Source organism: Musca domestica, unplaced genomic scaffold, assembly GCF_030504385.1.
Source record: "Musca domestica strain aabys unplaced genomic scaffold, Musca_domestica.polishedcontigs.V.1.1 42, whole genome shotgun sequence".
In the NCBI taxonomy this organism is placed as follows: Eukaryota; Metazoa; Arthropoda; class Insecta; order Diptera; family Muscidae; genus Musca; species Musca domestica.
The window spans coordinates 1750-27512 of record NW_026712329.1 but is presented as its reverse complement, the minus strand read 5'-3'; the positions used below and the strand labels follow the sequence as shown (position 1 = coordinate 27512).

General features: G+C 31.8%; 1 protein-coding gene across 1 annotated transcript; it reads left to right on the top strand.

Moving 5' to 3' along the window:
- Positions 1 to 3535: 3535 nt before the first annotated feature.
- On the top strand, positions 3536 to 12292 carry LOC101892402 (peptidyl-prolyl cis-trans isomerase G). The gene is made up of 8 exons (XM_005187408.4): positions 3536 to 4051; positions 6062 to 6149; positions 7027 to 7056; positions 7126 to 7265; positions 7334 to 7475; positions 9822 to 9930; positions 9995 to 10174; positions 10236 to 12292. The coding sequence occupies exons 1-8, from the start codon at positions 3727 to 3729 to the stop codon at positions 12048 to 12050; spliced, it is 2829 nt and encodes a 942-aa protein (XP_005187465.1). The 5' UTR covers positions 3536 to 3726; the 3' UTR covers positions 12051 to 12292.
- Positions 12293 to 25763: the final 13471 nt, after the last annotated feature.

The window sequence follows — 25763 nt, the reverse complement described above, 5'->3', positions numbered from 1 at the left end:
TAAGCCTTGGGAGAAGTACAGTTTCTACAATTATGTGGAGAGTTATTAATGCAATTGAAGCTGAAATTTGTCCACATTGGATCAAATTAAGAATGTCTTCCGAAGAAAAAAGGAAAGTCGAAATTGTACTTTTTTGAAAATTATGAAATTCCAGGAATTGTAGGATGCATTGACGGAACTCACGTTAGAATGGTTAAACCTTCCGAATTCATGGATTAGAAAAATAATAGATTTTTTTGTAAAATAAATTCCAACAAGTTAAAAAGCAGTAAGTTCGGCCGGGCCGAACTTTTAATACCCTCCACCATTTGCAACGAATTTGGAAATTTTCAAAAAATAAAATCCTTAAAAAATTCTGTTAAAATTTTAAAAATATCGAATATAGCCGTTATTTTGGGGTCTATACGACGTGGACATACATAGGCATTGTTTGTCATAAGCCATTACCATATTCAAATTCGAAAGTTGAAATAAACGGTGAATAATGTAGCTAAAATCATCAAAATACCGAATATAGGGAGGTACCGTTATATGGGGGCTATATGAAGACGTGGACCTGCACAGACAATTTTCTGCCTTAGGGTGTAGTATCCATTTTGAACTTCAAATACCAAATTTTAAACAATTCCCGTGAATAATGTCGCTAAAATCATCAAAATACCGAATATCGGGAGGTACCGTTATATGGGGGCTATACCAAGACGTGGACCTGCACGGATAATTTTCCGTCTTAGGGTGTAATTTCCATTTTGAACTTCAAATACCAAATTTGAAACAATTCCCGTGAATAATGTCGCTAAAATCATCAAAATACCGAATATAGGGAGGTACCGTTATATGGGGGCTATATGAAAACGTGGACCTTCATGGCCCATTTACGAACTTAACCTGCCTACTGGAAAAATAAACATGTGTGAAAAATTTTAGCCACCTATCTCAATTCATTCGAAAGATAGCGTGATTACAACAGACACACAGACGGACGGACAGACAGACAGACGGACAGACAGACAGACAGACAGACGGACATCGGTAAATCGACTTAGAATTTTACGCTGATCAAGAATATATATACTTTGTTGGGTCTGATATGAGTATTTCGAGGAGTTACAAACGGAATGACAAAGTTAATATACCCTCCATAGTATGGTGGAGGGTATAAAAACATGTTCATTCTAAGAGAATTTGGTTAATACAATATTTTCTGTTAAATGTATTTGTCTTCTGTTTATTTTTTACGTTAAAATCACTAAACATTTCAATTTCACCCTGCTTTTTGAACGTGATATCAAAACGCAAAATTTTTGCGTTTTCCGTTTTTTAGAGAAGCTAAAACCGTTTTCGTTTTCACTCTTGAACGATTTTACATTCTGTGACATGCCTGTATAACTAAAATATATCAGCACTGCTCAAGAAAAAATATCTCTTTCCAGTCAAATTTCTCTTTGCTTATTTAAACCATGAACAATACAGTGTTAAGTCATTATTTATACAAATATTTTTTATCCATTGCTTTATAAATTATACAAATACATTACGCGTCGCGCATGTTTAAAAACAATTAAATAGAATCGTAAAATATAAGAAAAACGGAAATTTAATTTTCACTTAAATTATCTCTTTTTCAGCTCATGTTCTAGAACATGGTTTTGAGCAGGGCTGATATATATATATATACAAATATGATATGAGAAAATTTTCTGCTTAAAGCTAAAATAATAAGCTTATATGATGAGTGATCTACTCTAAAAAAGAACATTATAAAAATTTCCTTTTTTCTAGTGATTGCTCGAAGTGGTTTACAGTTTACAACTATACATTCTGGGAATGATATGAAAGCATTAAAATTAATTACATGGTATCATGGTACAATAACAAGGCAAGGTAGAGCTACCAGCTGATTACAGTTTTTTTTGTAAGTGTGCCTGAATCCTGCCAATTTTGTGTATGTATTTATTGTTTCGAAAAAGGAAAACAAAATATTGTCAAAACCAATGATTGGAACACGTACATTACGCGTCGCGCATTAAAGCTATTAACCAGTTTAGCTATGATATTGAAAGATTGAACAGTTTGGATCATATTTTTGAGAGAAAATTCAGGCATTTCATTAATTTTCCGTGCTATTTAACTCATTCTAAAAATGAGGAAAAATATGAAAAAAGTGAAAACAAAATCTTGTATATAATTTTGAATGAGTCTGGCAGCAAGCGGGCATAGCCTCAGGGCTGTATTTCTGTAGTTTTACGAAGCTGTTCTACCTCCTTATTGTACCATGCAAGTAGCATAGTCTATAGCATGACATGCGATTTTGTGGTGTTAGTGAATATGTTCATATATGCGTCCATGGCAGAAGAATACAGGTAGATGCATTAACGCTTGGGAGCATTGATATGTCAAAAAATTGAAATGTTTTTTAAAATATAAGTAGATTTTTATATGTTTTCTTATTCTAAGTCAGATGGAGGCTACTATAATTCGCGTTTTTCAAAAATTTTTGCAAATTTAAATAATTTTTCATTCAACATTTTCAATTCCAAAATTGGTTTGAGAGTTCATTGTCCCAGCAGCTGTGTCGACGCGTCTACCTATATTCTTCTACCATGTATGCGTCACACCAACAATGCATGAAGCAAAAATTAGAATGTTTGGATTTTTCTTGTGCATGACGTTCGATTTTGACGTGTGTGCGGTCGAGGGAGAAAAAAATGTTTTTGAGTTGTTGTAAGTTTAACGGTCGTTGCTAGCACTTTGAAAAAAATGTGAAAAATATAAATATTGATGCCGAAATACCAAAAACTTAATTATAAACTAAACCAGGCTTAAGTTGCGAATACTTTAACCTCTTATTTGGCTGGCTTAAGTCATAGGTTGGCTTCTTCGGAAAAAAACAAAGAAGCCTAGGTCCAAAATCGAACTAAGTTAATCTAAAACTCGTTTTTTCTTCTACGAAGAGGCCAGCCGATGACTTAAGCCAGCCAAATAAGGGCTTTATGTATTTTCCACCTTTAGTAATTCGCCGTAAGTGAAACTATTTATTCTTAAAAAAAAATGTAAATCGCTTGCCGATGACACTCTTGATTCAACTAATAATTTTTCGAGCGCGAATTTTTTTTGTACCACTTTTTCAATTCCGATTCTGTTATTTCTCTTAAGGTGGGAATACATAAAGCGTTTATTTGGCTGGCCTAAATCAACAATCAAAATCGAACTAAGTCAACCTAAAACTCCTTTGTTCCTCTACGAAGAAGCCAGTCGATGACTTAAGACAGTCAGAAAAGCTCTTTATGTTTTCGTTTTCCTTTTCTAGCTCACGGCTAAAATCGCCAAAACTGTATCGCTCGTTATCGACATTGTCTGTACAGCACGAAATCAAAAACAAAAAAATGAATGCATGAACCATGTGAACTGAAAGCTTCATGCACACGTACACTACTTTGATGTCATGCATTTTGACCGTGTACGGTTCACTTTAGAAAAAGACAACAATAATTCTAAGTACATTTGCTATCATTTTACTTGGTTTACACAAAAGAAGAAGAGTCGCATAAAAATACTACTACGAAGGGAAAAATCAGGTCGTGAAGAAAATTGCTAAAGAAAAATTAAATTTTTTGCATAAAGAAGTGATTAAAACATATTGAAAAACATTGCAAAATAAAAGTGAACGTCTAAGAAGATAAAACGTTTAATAATTGCAAATAATTTGCCAACCATATTATCACCATGACGGTGACAAATGGAGAAGGCAATAGCGCTGGTGGTGATGGTGGCGCTGTGAGACCGCGTTGTTTCTTCGATATTGCTTTGGATAGGCTGAATATAGGTCGTATAGTTTTTGAATTGTATTCGGATGTGGCACCTAAAACCGCGGAAAACTTTCGTGCCTTGTGTACCGGCGAAAAAGGCGTAGGCATTGTTACCGAAAAGCCATTACATTACAAGAATGTCATATTTCATCGAGTGGTCAAAGATTTTATGATACAATCGGGTGATTTTTCTGCTGGCAATGGTACGGGAGGCGAATCGATTTATGGCGGAACATTTGAGGGTAAGTGTATAGTACCTATACACATTGCGAATTATATAAAATTTGTATAATATACTATGTAGATATCATGTTGAAGCAATGATAGCATATGCGGCAACAATCTTGCGACGATGCATATGTGATTAAAATGCATGTAGATGAGGGAAGAAAAAAGTACGATCCATATTTATTTAATTAATTTCGGCATCAATCCCTATTTAAAAAAATACATTGATTTATATTGAAATCTATGCGGCTTTCCCTGCTTCCAGAGATTCGTTCTTTATGGTACGTACCTATGTAGTTTTCCCATTGTCTTTAGGCCGGCAAAGATGATGTGGGTGTAATTGTGAAGCTCTGGACAGATTCCAGCAGAAGGTAGTATTACTATCTGTTTGACGTAGTCAAATTTTTAAAAATTCTCAGCATTTACAACTAACGGTGACTTTAAAGTTGAATTCCGGCAACTTACAAAAATTATAATGTTTAGAAAAACTATGGATCGCGTAGCCGGTGTTGGACATGCCCTAGAAAAGAATAATTCAAGCCCCGACTGAAGCCCGGCTATTTTAAAAAATTACAGTGTTTAGAAAAACTATGGATTGCATAGCCGATGTTGGACATATCCTAGAGGTGAAAATTTCCGGCTACTTACAAAAATTACAATGTTTAGAAAATTAATGGATCGCGTAGTCAGTGTTGGACATACCCCAGAGGAGAAAATACCAAGCCCCGGCCGAAGGTCATCTACTTACAAAGATTACAATGTTTAGAAAATTTATGGATAGCGTAGTCGGTGTTGGACATACCCCAGAGGAGAAAACACCAAGCCCCGGCCAAAGGCCAGCTACATACAAAAATTCCAATGTGTAGAAAAACTATGGATCACGTAGCCGGTGTTGGACATAACTCAGGGGAGTAAATATCAAGCGCAGTCCGAAGGCCGGCTACTTAAAAAACTTACAATGTTTGGAAAAACTATGGATCACATAGCCAGTGTTGGACATACCCTAGTGGAGAAAATCTCAATTTCATGATTTGCATTACAAATATCTTTGGAACTATAAGAGATATCAGCACATATGATACCATTTTGGAAAGGCAAGAATATAGGCTATAATGTAGATCTAATACTCCCTAATGGGTCCATTTTCGAGTTTTTAGGTGCTTTTCAAAAAATACTGGTATAAAAATACCCAATGATATCCATTTTGTAGATAACAGTTTTGTAAAACCGGATGTTGTACTCGAAATTTCGGGTCAAAAAACCGGGTAATCTACTTATGGTATTTTTTATTTATTCGAATTAGTCTTACCCCAAAATAACTCATTATGGAAGTCAACAAAATAGTTCAATATATAGCTAACACGTATCAATCATTACAAAATGGTCAGTAAATTGTCCAATCCCGGTAGAGTTGCATTTTCCAAATTTAATCAATCTTACCCATTTTGTAGTTATTGTGTGTAAACCACGCGTCCTTAAGCTTCGTCTTAAAATTCTGTCGTAAGTTCAACATCTGAGCATGAACTTAACAAAATCGGAATGTAAGATTGTATAACTAATAATATTGGATCCTGAAAATGTTTTTAAACGTATGATACCATTTTGAAAATACTGCATTGTAAGCTACAAGCTAAGAACCACCAGCGAAACTGTTAAAACGATCCAACTTCTTGGGTAGCTATTTTTTGTAAGCATTAAAATATTACTGTTATTGTAAAAAAGATATTGAATTAATGCGATGAGATAGACCTTTGCGGAATTCAAGTTGAGTGCATCGCATTTTAAGCTTAACTATTAAATGATCAACGGATCTCAAATTTTGTCCACTTCATTAAAAAAAAAAATTGGAAAGATGTGAAACTTGTCAAATGTTTCCACACATAGTTTTTATATCACGACTCATATTCCCTACGATCAATTTATCAATCAATCAATTAATTAAGACTTGTTTAAAAAGTCTATCTAATTAGAATGTCTATACCATGCTAATACTATAACATTAAATACTTTCCTTTGTATTTCAGACGAAACATTTGATATAAAACATGATCGTCCTTTTTTGTTGTCCATGGCCAATCGTGGCAAAAATACCAATGGTTCACAATTCTTTATGTAAGTACAACCAATATTGAACTCGAATAATGTACAATACAGCCAAGAGAAAAATTAATATCCACTTTATTTGCAGCAAAATTTATATTTATTTATTTTTTCAATAATCATTAATTTCTTTTTGTATTTATATTGATAAAAACTAATAATACTCATCATAAAATATTTGTTGTTATTATTGTACTGTAATATTTATTGATTTGTATTAATTTAGCAAAATGATGATGACGTCATGAGCTATAGCAGGCAGGGCACTCGAACGATGTCCATAATCACAGTATGAGGATTTGCAAAAGAGTTCATTGCTGGAAAGCTCATTTAGCCAGATTGCAGAGAGGTTCTTCTTTAATCCCTGGATAAACAATAGACAATTAAGCCATGGTGTCTGTGTTTTTGCTGCAAGTTATTTTTGAATATGATTATTCTGGAAGAGGGTCCTATCCACTGTTGGAAAGGATGACTACAATTGCTTGGAAATGCATCAACAATTTGCGTATAGGCGTACAACAACATATATCAATATTTTTCCTTTGCTGTTATAACTACATGACAAGAAAGCTGTAGAGAGGATTTTCCATTTGCTTCTGGGTTCCCTTCTGCTGTTATAACCCCAACACCAGAAACATAATGAAATGACTTTTCATCAGAAGAGCTGCTTTTTCATTGGCCCTAGTTATTGCTATAATGTAGAAATTATTTTGCATTCATATCCAACACCAAAAATCCAAAATAACTAAATTTTAGAAAAACAAAAAAAAAAAAAAATATTTCTTCAGCCATTTCAATCAACACCAAATAGCCAAAAAACCTACTGATCTGTTGTAAAATATGACAAAGTGTAAAGAAACTTTTTCTCTTCTTCTGTTTTTCATTATAGTACTACACAACCTGCTCCACATTTGGACAAGTAAGTGTGCCATCGATTTATATTCCAACGAGATTTTTACTTGACCTATATTTTGTTTTCATTTTTTAGTGTCCATGTTGTTTTCGGTCACGTTGTATCGGGACAAGAATTAGTACGTCAAATTGAAGATTTGCCAGTTGATCGCAATTCAAGGCCACTGCAAGATGTCGTTGTAGCTAATTGTGGTGAATTGATTAAGCAAATAAAGAGTAAGTTGGGCAATATATGTCATTTGGTATATTATCCTGTTGTATTAAATTTTTTATTTTATATTTAGTTAAAAAAGATAAGAAGAAAAAGAAACGCGCCGCATCTTCAGATGATGACAAGTCGGCCAGTGAATCCGATGATGAGAAGTCAAGCAAGCGTAAGGACAAAAAGAAGAAAAAGAAGCGGTCCAAATCCGAGGAAAAAGATAAGTAAGTCGTAGAATGAAGTCTACTTCTTTCCATAAATGTTAGAAGCAAAACAGAATACACGTGAAACTTGTTATTTGAAAATTCAATGACAGTTTTCTCCCAAAAAGATTGGATCACTCAGTTCCTTTTTACTTCGTGTAAGAGCCTTTTTACTAACCATGCCGCTATTACGCTATCAGATAATTTATGAAACCTCTGCTATAGAGAAGGCAACCGTCTCGCCTGTTCCAATGTTGTTGTTGTAGCAGTCGTACATGTGGATGTTTGTATTCTGCTAATCTGGTTCAAGCTCCAGGTTTAAAGATCCGACTAAATTAATAGGCTGTAACCAGAATAAAGACGACAGCACCACCCTGAACGACAGCACTACCCTGGTTTGTCTAGGCAGCTGGCATTCTTCAGCTGTACTCCTATAATTGCTGATAACATCTGCAATTGATAGGCTTTTTGATGTAGAGGTTCCCTCTAATAGCGTTGGACCTCCCTCTCTAGATCATGAATATGATGGTTGGGATGACTCCCATGATAACTTCCAAACAAGTACTGCAACGAAAGCATATGATTATGCTGAGAAAAGTGAAGGACTTTTGCCTCCTCATGTAGATGGTTCATTGGTGTCATGAGGTGTCTCCTCCCCGTCATAGTTCTGGCAAGTCTGGATGTACTTCCACTGCTTAGCCCTAGTATTCGCAGATCACACTGGAGCCGCAAAGCTGACCACAGGCCGACCTGTCGCTTTATAAGAGGTCAACAAGTTGTCCTTGTCCGCAACCTAAGCCAACCGACTAGCGCCTTGAGGACCTTGTTCCTACTTTTCATCTTGTCGCAGATAGCTGTGGCTTGCGCGGACAACTTGAACATTCTGTCGAATGTGACCCCTAGAATCTTGTGGTAGTTCGTGGTATTAAATTTCCTCGACTTGCACATTCAGATGTGTTCTCATCTCCGTAGACCATGTGATATTCGTGGCGGATATTTTCATATTCCTCGCGTGGTAGTATGCGGCAAGCTCCGCGAGATAGGGGTTCAACCTTTCACATATGTCATGAACCACTGGGCCATACGCCATGATCGTACAATCATCCGAATACGTTACGATCTCTATGCCGTCTAGAGGGCGAGGAACTCCGGAATGGTATAGGTTAAACAGTTCCGAAGATATCACACTACCTTGGGAACTCTCTGTTTCACTTTACGGGCTTTGGACGTCTTGTTCCAGAATTCCACGTACGATTGGCGTCCAACATTTCAAACTTGCCCGGAGGGTAGTTCTCTGCACATCTTTAAACAGTGGGGCATGATTGACCGTATCAAATGCCTTTGATAGGTCAAAGTCTACCAACACTATTCTATCACACGGCTTGTTCTTGCTTAATCCTCTACTAATATGTGTGGAAACGTGCTGATGGTTGGACGGAATACGTTCTGATGTTTGGCAACTGCGTAGCTTCCTCTAATGCTGGGGAGGACTAAGGCCTCCAGAGCCTTAGCTACTGGCGACAAAAACGAAATAGGCCTGTACACCTTTGCTGGCATCCTTGCCTGGCTTCAGTAGCGGGACCACCAGACCCATTTTCCAGACTTCGGAAACTATTTGGGTGGCTAGCGACAGGTTGACAACGTTTGCTCAACTCCCGTCGTATCCAGTTGTTTCAGCATTACCATGGAGATTCCGTCTGGGACAAACGCTTTGGATGAAATTTGTAACATTACCCATCGTAAACTGTGGTGGTTCCTCCTCGGCATGAAGATATCTGAGTAGTACTCTTCGCTTCGCGTCGCTCTCGGTGTGCTGTATATAGCGAGCGGCTGTAGCTTTAATGATGAATCGGAAAATCCTTTCTGCTACCCGAACATTAGAATGGTTGGGCAGTTTTCTGAAGCGACGTTCTATTAGATTTCTCATGGATAAGGAAAGTGTGGCTTTCAGAGGTTATGAAATCGGCCGACCTGCTTATAAAGACTATTATCGTGAGATGGTCTGAGCCAAGAAAAATGGCGGGTGTTGCCAATGTTTTTTGTTATTAAATATCAGTTTAGAAGATAATTCATCTGCATCGAATATTTTAAGAAAACTACAGCATTTATAAACTCTTATTGCAGTTTAGAAAATCGTCAGAACAAGATGTCGTGAAGTCGATGTGAAGTATACTGTAGTGAGGAAGGTACTATCATGTGTTCAATACCTTTTTTGCTTAGAAGTTCAATATAACAAGTTGCAGTGCGAATATAAAGGCATTGTTTTGCTATGATGTCGTCAGCTTTGGTTTCTCTCAACTAAAAACCCATTCTGATATAATTCCATATTTGTTACAACTTTATTTTAATTGTTTGTTTTTATTACAGATCTATTTCTGACAAAGAAACTGAAGAAGGTGAAGCATCTGATCTTGACGAGGGTGAACTGCATCCATTGGTAACGGTTACCAAGATTGATCCATCTGAAATTCCAGAGGTATTGTATTTTCCATAAAATGTTAGAGACTTCATCTAAATTGTGTGTTATATATCTGTTTTAGGTCTCTAATAAGTTTCTACTACGTGATGATGGATCTAAACGCAATCACGATAAGGAAGATCGTCGTGGTAATTCTCGTGAACGTGCAGGAAAGGCTGAAGGACGTAATGCTTTCGGTTGGTCTAAGAAAAACGTTCCCACATCACGTAGTGGTCGTATTATCAAGGGAAGAGGAGTTTTCGTAAGAATTTTAAAATATTTAAAAAATTAAAACACGAGGTATAAACAAATATTTATTTCAGCGTTTTCGTACTCCATCACGTTCTCGTTCGCGCAGTACAACTCCACCACATTGGAAAAGAGCTCAAAACCGCACTATAAAAATGTCGGATCTTGAAAAAATTGAAGAAGAGAAGAAAATACGTGAAGAGGAAATACGACGACGAGAAATTGAGCGTAAAAAGCGGCACGAAGAAGCCGCTAAAAATCCCAAGAAATCGTTCTTTGAATTATCCCATGCCAGTTCATATGGAGGAAAAAATACCGACGATGGTTCCCCTGATCGCAGGGATGACAACCGCAGACGTCGCGATGACCGCGAACATGATGATAAGGGCAGAGATAGAGAGCGCACACGTGACCGTGAAAGAGATAGAAATCGTGATCCAGAAAGAAATCGTACCACTTCAAAGTCTAATAAAGAGGACGAAATGCCGCCACGCAGCAAAGAACGTAAGAAGTCAGTGGATTTAAATGCTTTGGACTATGAACATCAGTCTGATAGTGAAGCGGAAGGAGAAACGGGTGATGATGCCGCTGAAAGTTCGACGAAACGACCAAAATCAGCCTTGGTGGCTATTTCGCGAATCTCTCAAAATGATCGAAAGAGGGAGAGGGAAAACGAACGTGAGAAGGATCGTGAAAGAGAAAAGGAAAGGGAACGTGAGAAAGAACGGGAAAAAGAAAGAGAAAAAGAAAAAGAGCGTGAAAAGGAAAGAGAGAAAGAAAAAGAGCGTGAAAAGGAAAGGGAGAAAGAAAAAGAACGCGAGAAAGAAAAGGAAAAAGAAAAACAAAGACTTGCTGAAAAGGAAAAAGATAAAGCAAAGGAAAGAGACAATCGAAATAGACGTAACTCCCGTACCAAATCACGATCAAAATCCCGTAGCCGTACTCGTTCAAAGTCAAGATCTAGATCGAGATCGAATTCGAGACGTCGCCGCTCACCTATGCGCAATGATAGAAGGATGGTTGGTCGCCGGCAAGGTTTCAATTCACCTCAGCGCCGTAGAAATTTCAACTCCTTCAGAAACAATCCCTTCAACGACCGAAGACGTCGTTCACGCTCATTGGGTGACCGTTTCCGCAATCGTTTTCCCCTATCACCGATACGGCGTCGTTCTTCTGTAGATCGTTCACGTGATCGACGATCTCGTGATCGCCGTGACAGGTCACGCAGCCGAACCAAGTCTCGAAGCGGTTCTCCAGCACGACGTGGTCGTGATAGGCGGGACAAGGATCGTAATGAACGTGATCGTAGTCATGATCGTCAACGTAGCCGCAGCCGTAATCGTAGTCGCGATCGTCGTCATTCTAGATCAAAATCTCGTTCAGTAAGCCGACAACGTCGAAATAACAGATCATCCTCTAGATCGCCAAGACGTTCTAGATCCAACACTGATCGTCAGACAAGACGTTCGCACGATCGACAATCGCCAAAGAAAAGTATGGAAACTTCAACTTCTGGTGCCATATCGGCCCAGTCCGAAAGCAATACGGAAACTGCAGCTCGCGAAAAACAGCAAAAGCGTGCCGAGGCTTTGCTAATGTTTAAAGAGCATATGCGCAAAGAAATTGCAAAAGAAGAGGAAAAGAGAGCGGAGAAACAACGCATAGAGGATTTGGAAAAAGAGAGAACTGCACGAGAGCTCGAAGAATTGGAACGGCTAAAGGAGGAGACCCTGAAAAAACTCCAAGAACATGAAAAACTAAAAGAACTTGGAACAACGACTGATGCTAAGGCAGGTAGTGAAGATAATGATGAAAAATCCCGCGAAAAGAAGAAAAAACGTAAGAAATCCAAGAAACACACACGATCCTCAGTTTCAGACGCAGAATGAATGAACTTAGTTTCCAATCCCTTCGCCTCGTATGACATGGGTATTAAGCAGATGTATACCCCCGTTCCCCGCTTTTTGTTAGAAACTTTGAATGCATTTCTTTTGTGTGAATGTCTATTTGGATTGAATATGAGAAATTCCCATGGGATAATTAATATGTATTCTTTGAATATTTCAATTATTTACATAACGGTTTTTAATGAATAAATAAAATGGAATTTAAAATTATTACAAAAGAAAAAGGATTTTTTTTGAAAAATAAATACTAGACTTGTAAATATTTATCTCTAGATAACCTTCCAAACTGCCAGATTAATGTCGGACGGATCGACAATTCTATATATTACTATGCATATTTAGTAGAGCTATCCGTAGGAAAAAAAGGTTTATATTGAGAAATAAATAACTGATCACAAATAATAACTAATACAGCCGAAAACACAATATTTAAGAAGTTATGGCTATTTAAAATATTCCATAATTCATGCTTAAATAACTGATCACAAATAATAGCTAAAAACGCTGAAAACTCAATATTTAAGGAGTTATGGCCATTTTAAAATTCCTATTATTTCACACTTAAAAAAGTGATCACAAATAATAGCTAAAAACGCTGAAAACTCAATATTTAAGGAGTTATGGCCATTTTAAAATTCCTATTATTTTACACTTATATAGTATTCACAAATAATAGCTAAAAACGCTGAAAACTCAATATTTAAGGAGTTGTGGCCATTTTAAAATTCCTATTATTTCACACTTAAAAAAGTGATAACAAATAATAGCTAAAAACGCTGAAAACTCAATATTTAAGGAGTTATGGTCATTTTAAAATTCCTATTATTTCACACTTAAAAAAGTGGTCACAAATAATAGCTAAAAACGCTGAAAGCTCAATATTTAAGGAGTTATGGCCATTTTAAAATTCCTATTATTTCACACTTAAAAAAGTGATCACAAATAATAGCTAAAAACGCTGAAAACTCAATATTTAAGGAGTTATGGCCATTTTAAAATTCCTATTATTTCACACTTAAAAAAGTGATCACAAATAATAGCTAAAAACGCTGAAATCTCAATACTTGAGGAGTTATGGCCATTTTAAAATTCCTATTATTTCACACTTAAAAAAGTGATCACAAATAATAGCTAAAAACGCTGAAAATTCAATATTTAAGGAGTTATGGCCATTTTAAAATTCCTATTATTTCACACTTAAAAAAGTGATCACAAATAATAGCTAAAAACGCTGAAAACTCAATATTTAAGGAGTTATGGCCTTTTTAAAATTCTTACTAATTCACTCTTAAAAAGTGATCACAAATAATAGCTAAAAACGCTGAAAACTCAATATTTAAGGAGTTATGGCCATTTTAAGATCGATATTATTTCACACTTAAAAAAGTTATCACAAATAGCTAAAAACGCTGAAAACTCAATATTTAAGGAGTTATGGCCATTTTAAAATTCTTACTAATTCACACTTAAAAAAGTGATCACAAATAATAGCTATAAACGCTGATAACTCAATATTTAAGGAGTTATGGCCATTTTAAAATTCCTATTATTTCACACTTAAAAAAGTGATCACAAATAATAGCTAAAAACGCTGAAACTCAATATTTAAGGAGTTATGGCCTTTTTAAAATTCTTACTAATTCACACTTAAAAAAGTGATCACAAATAATGGCTAAAAACTCAATATTTAAGGAGTTATGGCTATTTTAAAATTCCTATTATTCCACACTTACAAAAGTTATCACAAATAATAGCTAAAAACGCTGAACATTTAATATTCAAGGAGTTATGGCCATTTTAAAATTCGTATTATTTCACACTTAAAAAAGTGATCACAAATAATAGCTAAAAACGCTGAAAACTCAATATTTAAGGAGTTATGGCCATTTTAAAATTCCTATTATTTCACACTTAAAAAAGTGATCACAAATAATAGCTAAAAACGCTGAACATTTAATATTCAAGGAGTTATGGCTATTTTAAAATTCCTATTATTTCACACTTAAAAAAGTGATCACAAATAATAGCTAAAAATGCTGAAAACTCAATGTTTAAGGAGTTATGGCCATTTTAAAATTCCTATTATTTCACACTTAAAAAAGTGATCACAAATAATTGCTAAAAACGCTGAAAACTCAATATTAAAGGAGTTATGGCTATTTTAAAATTCCTATTATTTCACACTTAAAAAAGTGATCACAAATAATAGCTAAAAACGCCGAAAACTCAATATTTATGGAGTTATGGCCATTTTAAAATTCTTACCAATTCACACTTAAAAAGGTGATCACAAATAATAGCTAAAAACGCTGAAAACTCAATATTTAAGGAGTTATGGCCATTTTAAAATTCCTATTATTTCACGCTTCAAAAAGTGATCACAAATAATAGCTAAAAACGCTGAACATTTAATATTCAAGGAGTTATGGCCATTTTAAAATTCCTATTATTTCACACTTAAAAAAGTGATCACAAATAATAGCTAAAAACGCTGAACATTTAATATTCAAGGAGTTATGGCTATTTTAAAATTCCTATTATTTCACACTTAAAAAAGTGATCACAAATAATAGCTAAAAACGCTGAAAACTCAATATTTAAGGAGTTATGGCCATTTTAAAATTCCTATTATTTCACACTTAAAAAAGTGATCACAAATAATAGCTAAAAACGCTGAAAACTCAATATTTAAGGAGTTATGGCCATTTTAAAATTCCTATTATTTCACACTTAAAAAAGTGATCACAAATAATAGCTAAAAACGCTGAAAACTCAATATTTAAGGAGTTATGGCCATTTTAAAATTCTTACCAATTCACACTTAAAAAGGTGATCACAAATAATAGCTAAAAACGCTGAAAACTCAATATTTAAGCAGTTATGGCCATTTTAAAATTCCTATTATTTCACACTTCAAAAGGTGATCACAAATAATAGCTAAAAACGCTGAACATTTAATATTCAAGGAGTTATGGCCATTTTAAAATTCCTATTATTTCACACTTAAAAAAGTGATCACAAATAATAGCTAAAAACGCTGAAAACTCAATATTTAAGGAGTTATGGCCATTTTAAAATTCTTACCAATTCACACTTAAAAAGGTGATCACAAATAATAGCTAAAAACGCTGAAAACTCAATATTTAAGGAGTTATGGCCATTTTAAAATTCCTATTATTTCACATTTAAAAAAGTGATCACAAATAATAGCTAAAAACGCTGAAAACTCAATATTTAAGCAGTTATGGCCATTTTAAAATTCCTATTATTTCACATTTAAAAAAGTGATCACAAATAATAGCTAAAAACGCTGAAAACTCAATATTTAAGGAGTTATGGCCATTTTAAAATTCTTACCAATTCACACTTAAAAAGGTGATCACAAATAACAACTAAAAAGGCTGAAAACTCAATATTTAAGTAGTTATGGCCATTTTAAAATTCCTATTATTTCACACTTAAAAAAGTGATCACAAATAATAGCTAAAAACGCTGAAAACTCAATATTTAAGGAGTTATGGCCATTTTAAAATTCCTATTATTTCACATTTAAAAAAGTGATCACAAATAATAGCTAAAAACGCTGGAACTCAATATTTAAGGAGTTATGGCCATTTTAAAATTCCTATTATTTCACACTTAAAAAAGTGATCACAAATAATAGCTAAAAACGCTGAAAACTCAATATTTAAGGAGTTATGGCCATTTTAAAATTCCTATTATTTCACACTTAAAAAAGTAATCACAAATAATAGCTAAAAACGCTGAAAACTCAATATTTATGGAGTTATGGCCATTTTAAAATACTTACCAATTCACACTTAAAAAGGTGATCACAAATAATAGCTAAAAACGCTGAAAACTCAATATTTAAGGACTTATGGCCATTTTTAAATTCTTACTAATTCACTCTTAAAAAAGTGATCACATATAATAGCTAAAAACGCTGAAAACTCAATATTTAAGGAGTTATGGCCATTTTAAAATTCCTATTATTTCACACTTAAAAAAGTTATCACAAATAATAGCTAAAAACGCTGGAACTCAATATTTAAGGAGTTATGGCCTTTTTAAAATTCTTACTAATTCACTCTTAAAAAGTGATCACAAATAATAGCTATAAACGCTGAAAACTCAATATTTAAGTTATGGCCATTTTAAAATTCTTACTAATTCACTCTTAAAAAGTGATCACAAATAATAGCTAAAAACGCTGAAAACTCAACATTTAAAGAGTTATGGCCATTTTAAAATTCCTATTATTTCACACTTCAAAAAGTGATCACAAATAATAGCTAAAAACGCTGAACATTTAATATTCAAGGAGTTATGGCCATTTTAAAATTCCTATTATTTCACACTTAAAAAAGTGATCACAAATAATAGCTGAAAACGCTGAAAACTCAATATTTAAGGAGTTATGGCCATTTTAAAATTCCTATTATTTCACACTTAAAAAAGTGATCACAAATAATAGCTAAAAACGCTGCAAACTCAATATTTAAGGAGTTATGGCCATTTTAAAATTCCTATTATTTCACACTTAAAGAAGTGATCACAAATAATAGCTAAAAACGCTGAAAAATCAATATTTAAGGAGTTATGGCCATTTTAAAATTCTTACCAATTCACACTTAAAAAGGTGATCACAAATAATAGCTAAAAACGCTGAAAACTCAATATTTAAGGAGTTATGGCCATTTTAAAATTCCTATTATTTCACACTTAAAAAAGTGATCACAAATAATAGCTAAAAACGCTGAAAACTCAATATTTAAGGAGTTATGGCCATTTTAAAATTCTTACCAATTCACACTTAAAGAGGTGATCACAAATAATAGCTAAAAACGATGAACATTTAATATTCAAGGAGTTATGGCCATTTTAAAATTCCTATTATTTCACACTTAAAAAAGTGATCACAAATAATAGCTAAAAACGATGAACATTTAATATTCAAGGAGTTATGGCCATTTTAAAATTCCTATTATTTCACACTTAAAAAAGTGATCACAAATAATAGCTAAAAACGCTGAAAACTCAATATTTAAGGAGTTATGGCCATTTTAAAATTCTTACCAATTCACACTTAAAAAGGTGATCACAAATAATAGCTAAAAACGCTGAAAACTCAATATTTAAGGAGTTATGGCCATTTTAAAATTCCTATTATTTCACATTTAAAAAAGTGATCACAAATAATAGCTAAAAACGCTGAAAACTCAATATTTAAGGAGTTATGGCCATTTTAAAATTCTTACCAATTCACACTTAAAAAGGTGATCACAAATAACAACTAAAAAGGCTGAAAACTCAATATTTAAGTAGTTATGGCCATTTTAAAATTCCTATTATTTCACACTTAAAAAAGTGATCACAAATAATAGCTAAAAACGCTGAAAACTCAATATTTAAGGAGTTATGGCCATTTTTAAATTCTTACTAATTCACTCTTAAAAAAGTGATCACATATAATAGCTAAAAACGCTGAAAACTCAATATTTAAGGAGTTATGGCCATTTTAAAATTCCTATTATTTCACACTTAAAAAAGTTATCACAAATAATAGCTAAAAACGCTGGAACTCAATATTTAAGGAGTTATGGCCTTTTTAAAATTCTTACTAATTCACTCTTAAAAAGTGATCACAAATAATAGCTAAAAACGCTGAAAACTCAATATTTAAGGAGTTATGGTCATTTTAAAATTCTTACTAATTCACACTTAAAAAAGTGATCGCAAATAATAGCTAAAAACGCTGAAAACTCAATATTTAAGTTATGGCCGTTTTAAAATTCTTACTAATTCACTCTTAAAAAGTGATCACAAATAATAGCTAAAAACGCTGAAAACTCAACATTTAAAGAGTTATGGCCATTTTAAAATTCCTATTATTTCACACTTCAAAAAGTGATCACAAATAATAGCTAAAAACGCTGAACATTTAATATTCAAGGAGTTATGGCCATTTTAAAATTCCTATTATTTCACACTTCAAAAAGTGATCACAAATAATAGCTGAAAACGCTGAAAACTCAATATTTAAGGAGTTATGGCCATTTTAAAATTCCTATTATTTCACACTTAAAAAAGTGATCACAAATAATAGCTAAAAACGCTGAAAACTCAATATTTAAGGAGTTATGGCCATTTTAAAATTCCTATTATTTCACACTTAAAGAAGTGATCACAAATAATAGCTAAAAACGCTGAAAAATCAATATTTAAGGAGTTATGGCCATTTTAAAATTCTTACCAATTCACACTTAAAAAGGTGATCACAAATAATAGCTAAAAACGCTGAAAACTCAATATTTAAGGAGTTATGGCCATTTTAAAATTCCTATTATTTCACACTTAAAAAAGTGATCACAAATAATAGCTAAAAACGCTGAAAACTCAATATTTAAGGAGTTATGGCCATTTTAAAATTCTTACCAATTCACACTTAAAGAGGTGATCACAAATAATAGCTAAAAACGATGAACATTTAATATTCAAGGAGTTATGGCCATTTTAAAATTCCTATTATTTCACACTTAAAAAAGTGATCACAAATAATAGCTAAAAACGATGAACATTTAATATTCAAGGAGTTATGGCCATTTTAAAATTCCTATTATTTCACACTTAAAAAAGTGATCACAAATAATAGCTAAAAACGCTGAAAACTCAATATTTAAGGAGTTATGGCCATTTTAAAATTCTTACTAATTCACACTTAAAGAGGTGATCACAAATAATAGCTAAAAACGATGAACATTTAATATTCAAGGAGTTATGGCCATTTTAAAATTCCTATTATTTCACACTTAAAAAAGTGATCACAAATAATAGCTAAAAACGCTGAAAACTCAATATTTAAGGAGTTATGGCCATTTTAAAATTCTTACTAATTCACACTTAAAGAGGTGATCACAAATAATAGCTAAAAACGATGAACATTTAATATTCAAGGAGTTATGGCCATTCAAAAAGTGATCACAAATAATAGCTAAAAACGCTGAAAACTCAATATTTAAGGAGTTATGGCCATTTTAAAATTCCTATTATTTCACACTTAAAAAAGTGATCACAAATAATAGCTAAAAACGCTGAAAACTCAATATTTATGGAGTTATGGCCATTTTAAAATACTTACCATTTCACACTTAAAAAGGTGATCACAAATAATAGCTAAAAACGCTGAAAACTCAATATTTAAGGAGTTATGGCCATTTTAAAATTCCTATTATTTCACACTTAAAAAAGTGATCACAAATAATAGCTAAAAACGCTGAAAACTCAATATTTAAGGAGTTATGGCCATTTTAAAATTCCTATTATTTCACACTTAAAAAGGTGATCACAAATAATAGCTAAAAACGCTGAAAACTTAATATTTAAGGAGTTATGGCCATTTTAAAATTCCTATTATTTCACACTTAAAAAAGTGATCACAAATAATAGCTAAAAACGCTGAAAACTCAATATTTATGGAGTTATTGCCATTTTAAAATACTTACCAATTCACACTTAAAAAGGTGATCACAAATAACAGCTAAAAACGCTGAAAACTCAATATTTAAGGAGTTATGGCCATTTTAAAATTCCTATTATTTCACACTTAAAAAAGTGATCACAAATAATAGCTAAAAACGCTGAAAACTCAATATTTAAGGAGTTATGGCCATTTTAAAATTCTTACCAATTCACACTTAAAAAGGTGATCACAAATAACAGCTAAAAACGCTGAAAACTCAATATTTAAGGAGTTATGGCTATTTTAAAATGATATTTAATCATTTATGGAGTTATGGCCATTTTAAAATTCTTACCAATTCACACTTAAAAAGGTGATCACAAATAATAGCTAAAAACGCTGAAAACTTAATATTTAAGGAGTTATGGCCATTTTAAAATTCCTATTATTTCACACTTAAAAAAGTGATCACAAATAATAGCTAAAAACGCTGAAAACTCAATATTTATGGAGTTATGGCCATTTTAAAATTCCTATTCTTTCACACTTAAAAAAGTGATCACAAATAATAGCTAAAAACGCTGAAAACTCAATATTTAAGGAGTTATGGCCATTTTAAAATTCGTATTATTTCACACTTAAAAAAGTGATCACAAATAATAGCTAAAAACGCTGAAAACTCAATATTTAAGGAGTTATGGCCATTTTAAAATTCTTGCCAATTCACACTTAAAAAGGTGATCACAAATAATAGCTAAAAACGCTGAAAACTCAATATTTAAGGAGTTATGGCCATTTTAAAATTCCTATTATTTCACACTTAAAAAAGTGATCACAAATAATAGCTAAAAACGCTGAAAACTCAATATTTAAGGAGTTATGGCCATTTTAAAATTGCTATTATTTCACACTTAAAAAAGTGATCACAAATAATAGCTAAAAATGCTGAAAACTCAATATTTAACGAGTTATGGTCATTTTAAAATTCTTATTAATTCACACATAAAAAAGTGATCACAAATAATAGCTAAAAACGCTGAAAACTCAATATTTAAGGAGTTGTGGCCATTTTAAAATTCCTATTATTTCACACTTAAAAAAGTGATCACAAATAATAGCTAAAAACGCTGAAAACTCAATATTTAAGGAGTTATGGTCATTTTAAAATCCTTACCAATTCACACTTAAAAAAGTGATCACAAATAATAGCTAAAAACTCAATATTTATGAAGTTATGGCCACTTTAAAATTCTTACTAATTCACACTTAAGAAAGTGATCACAAATAATAGCTAAAAACGCTGAAAACTCAATATTTAAGGAGTTATGGCCACTTTAAAATTCTTAGTAATTCACACTTAAGAAAGTGATCACAAATAATAGCTAAAAACGCTGAAAACTCAATATTTAAGGAGTTATGGCCATTTTAAAATTCCTATTATTTCACACTTAAGTGATCACAAATAATAGCTAAAAACGCTGAAAACTTAATATTTAAGGAGTTATGGTCATTTTAAAATTCTTACTAATTCACTCTTAAAAAAGTGATCACATATAATAGCTAAAAACGCTGAAAACTCAATATTTAAGGAGTTATGGCCATTTTTAAATTCTTACTAATTCACACTTAAAAAAGTGATCACATATAATAGCTAAAAACGCTGAAAACTCAATATTTAAGGAGTTATGGCCACTTTAAAATTCTTAGTAATTCACACTTAAGAAAGTGATCACAAATAATAGCTAAAAACGCTGAAAACTCAATATTTAAGGAGTTATGGCCATTTTAAAATTCCTATTATTTCACACTTAAAAAAGTGATCACAAATAATAGCTAAAAACGCTGAAAACTTAATATTTAAGGAGTTATGGTCATTTTAAAATTCTTACTAATTCACTCTTAAAAAAGTGATCACATATAATAGCTAAAAACGCTGAAAACTCAATATTTAAGGAGTTATGGCCATTTTTAAATTCTTACTAATTCACACTTAAAAAAGTGATCACATATAATAGCTAAAAACGCTGAAAACTCAATATTTAAGGAGTTATGGCCACTTTAAAATTCTTAGTAATTCACACTTAAGAAAGTGATCACAAATAATAGCTAAAAACGCTGAAAACTCAATATTTAAGGAGTTATGGCCATTTTTAAATTCTTACTAATTCACACTTAAAAAAGTGATCACATATAATAGCTAAAAACGCTGAAAACTCAATATTTAAGGAGTTATGGCCACTTTAAAATTCTTAGTAATTCACACTTAAGAAAGTGATCACAAATAATAGCTAAAAACGCTGAAAACTCAATATTTAAGGAGTTATGGCCATTTTAAAATTCCTATTATTTCACACTTAACAAAGTGATCACAAATAATAGCTAAAAACGCTGAAAACTTAATATTTAAGGAGTTATGGTCATTTTAAAATTCTTACTAATTCACTCTTAAAAAAGTGATCACATATAATAGCTAAAAACGCTGAAAACTCAATATTTAAGGAGTTATGGCCATTTTAAAATTCCTAAATAATAGCTAAAAACGCTGAAAACTCAATATTTAAGGAGTTATGGCCATTTTAAAATTCCTATTATTTCACACTTAAAAAAGTGATCACAAATAATAACTAAAAACGCTGAAAACTTAATATTTAAGGAGTTATGGTCATTTTAAAATTCTTAGTAATTCACACTTAAAAAGGTGATCACAAATAATAGCTAAAAACGCTGAAAACTCAATATTTAAGGAGTTATGGCCATTTTAAAATTCCTATTATTTCACACTTAAAAAAGTGATCACAAATAATAGCTAAAAACGCTGAAAACTTAATATTTAAGGAGTTATGGTCATTTTAAAATTCTTACTAATTCACTCTTAAAAAAGTGATCACATATAATAGCTAAAAACGCTGAAAACTCAATATTTAAGGAGTTATGGCCATTTTAAAATTCCTAAATAATAGCTAAAAACGCTGAAAACTCAATATTTAAGGAGTTATGGCCATTTTAAAATTCCTATTATTTCACACTTAAAAAGTGATCACAAATAATAACTAAAAACGCTGAAAACTTAATATTTAAGGAGTTATGGTCATTTTAAAATTCTTAGTAATTCACACTTAAAAAGGTGATCACAAATAATAGCTAAAAACGCTGAAAACTCAATATTTAAGGAGTTATGGCCATTTTAAAATTCTTATTAATTCACACATAAAAAAGTGATCACAAATAATAGCTAAAAACGCTGAAAACTCAATATTTAAGGAGTTGTGGCCATTTTAAAATTCCTATTATTTCACACTTAAAAAAGTGATCACAAATAATAGCTAAAAACGCTGAAAACTCAATATTTATGGAGTTATGGCCATTTTAAAATTCCTATTCTTTCACACTTAAAAAAGTGATCACAAATAATAGCTAAAAACGCTGAAAACTCAATATTTAAGGAGTTATGGCCATTTTAAAATTCGTATTATTTCACACTTAAAAAAGTGATCACAAATAATAGCTAAAAACGCTGAAAACTCAATATTTAAGGAGTTATGGCCATTTTAAAATTCTTGCCAATTCACACTTAAAAAGGTGATCACAAATAATAGCTAAAAACGCTGAAAACTCAATATTTAAGGAGTTATGGCCATTTTAAAATTCCTATTATTTCACACTTAAAAAAGTGATCACAAATAATAGCTAAAAACGCTGAAAACTCAATATTTAAGGAGTTATGGCCATTTTAAAATTGCTATTATTTCACACTTAAAAAAGTGATCACAAATAATGGCTAAAAACTCAATATTTAAGGAGTTATGGCTATTTTAAAATTCCTATTATTCCACACTTACAAAAGTTATCACAAATAATAGCTAAAAACGCTGAACATTTAATATTCAAGGAGTTATGGCCATTTTAAAATTCGTATTATTTCACACTTAAAAAAGTGATCACAAATAATAGCTAAAAACGCTGAAAACTCAATATTTAAGGAGTTATGGTCATTTTAAAATCCTTACCAATTCACACTTAAAAAAGTGATCACAAATAATAGCTAAAAACTCAATATTTATGAAGTTATGGCCACTTTAAAATTCTTACTAATTCACACTTAAGAAAGTGATCACAAATAATAGCTAAAAACGCTGAAAACTCAATATTTAAGGAGTTATGGCCACTTTAAAATTCTTAGTAATTCACACTTAAGAAAGTGATCACAAATAATAGCTAAAAACGCTGAAAACTCAATATTTAAGGAGTTATGGCCATTTTAAAATTCCTATTATTTCACACTTAAGTGATCACAAATAATAGCTAAAAACGCTGAAAACTTAATATTTAAGGAGTTATGGTCATTTTAAAATTCTTACTAATTCACTCTTAAAAAAGTGATCACATATAATAGCTAAAAACGCTGAAAACTCAATATTTAAGGAGTTATGGCCATTTTTAAATTCTTACTAATTCACACTTAAAAAAGTGATCACATATAATAGCTAAAAACGCTGAAAACTCAATATTTAAGGAGTTATGGCCACTTTAAAATTCTTAGTAATTCACACTTAAGAAAGTGATCACAAATAATAGCTAAAAACGCTGAAAACTCAATATTTAAGGAGTTATGGCCATTTTAAAATTCCTATTATTTCACACTTAAAAAAGTGATCACAAATAATAGCTAAAAACGCTGAAAACTTAATATTTAAGGAGTTATGGTCATTTTAAAATTCTTACTAATTCACTCTTAAAAAAGTGATCACATATAAAAGCTAAAAACGCTGAAAACTCAATATTTAAGGAGTTATGGCCATTTTTAAATTCTTACTAATTCACACTTAAAAAAGTGATCACATATAATAGCTAAAAACGCTGAAAACTCAATATTTAAGGAGTTATGGCCACTTTAAAATTCTTAGTAATTCACACTTAAGAAAGTGATCACAAATAATAGCTAAAAACGCTGAAAACTCAATATTTAAGGAGTTATGGCCATTTTAAAATTCCTATTATTTCACACTTAAAAAAGTGATCACAAATAATAGCTAAAAACGCTGAAAACTTAATATTTAAGGAGTTATGGTCATTTTAAAATTCTTACTAATTCACTCTTAAAAAAGTGATCACATATAATAGCTAAAAACGCTGAAAACTCAATATTTAAGGAGTTATGGCCATTTTAAAATTCCTAAATAATAGCTAAAAACGCTGAAAACTCAATATTTAAGGAGTTATGGCCATTTTAAAATTCCTATTATTTCACACTTAAAAAAGTGATCACAAATAATAACTAAAAACGCTGAAAACTTAATATTTAAGGAGTTATGGTCATTTTAAAATTCTTAGTAATTCACACTTAAAAAGGTGATCACAAATAATAGCTAAAAACGCTGAAAACTCAATATTTAAGGAGTTATGGCCATTTTAAAATTCCTATTATTTCACACTTAAAAAAGTGATCACAAATAATAGCTAAAAACGCTGAAAACTTAATATTTAAGGAGTTATGGTCATTTTAAAATTCTTACTAATTCACTCTTAAAAAAGTGATCACATATAATAGCTAAAAACGCTGAAAACTCAATATTTAAGGAGTTATGGCCATTTTAAAATTCCTAAATAATAGCTAAAAACGCTGAAAACTCAATATTTAAGGAGTTATGGCCATTTTAAAATTCCTATTATTTCACACTTAAAAAAGTGATCACAAATAATAACTAAAAACGCTGAAAACTTAATATTTAAGGAGTTATGGTCATTTTAAAATTCTTAGTAATTCACACTTAAAAAGGTGATCACAAATAATAGCTAAAAACGCTGAAAACTCAATATTTAAGGAGTTATGGCCATTTTAAAATTCCTATTATTTCACACTTAAAAAAGTGATCACAAATAATAGCTAAAAACGCTGAAAACTTAATATTTAAGGAGTTGTGGCCATTTTAAAATTCCTATTATTTCACACTTAAAAAAGTGATCACAAATAATAGCTAAAGACGCTGAAAACTCAATATTTAAGGAGTTATGGCCATTTTAAAATTCCTATTATTTCACACTTAAAAAAGTGATCACAAATAATAGCTAAAAACGCTGAAAACTCAATATTTAAGGAGTTATGGCCATTTTAAAATTCTTACCAATTCACACTTAAAAAGGTGATCACAAATAATAGCTAAAAACGCTGAAAACTCAATATTTAAGGAGTTATGGCCATTTTAAAATTCCTATTATTTCACACTTAAAAAAGT

What these genes read in the sequence shown, in the direction of transcription:
- LOC101892402 (XM_005187408.4), top strand. Translation starts at nt 3,727, where the DNA reads ATGACGGTGACAAATGGAGAAGGCAATAGCGCTGGTGGTGATGGTGGC. An exon ending in TTATGGCGGAACATTTGAGG is followed by an intron (nt 4,052 to 6,061) that starts GTAAGTGTATAG and finishes TTTGTATTTCAG; the next exon opens with ACGAAACATTTGATATAAAA. An exon ending in AAATCCGAGGAAAAAGATAA is followed by an intron (nt 7,476 to 9,821) that starts GTAAGTCGTAGA and finishes TTTTTATTACAG; the next exon opens with ATCTATTTCTGACAAAGAAA.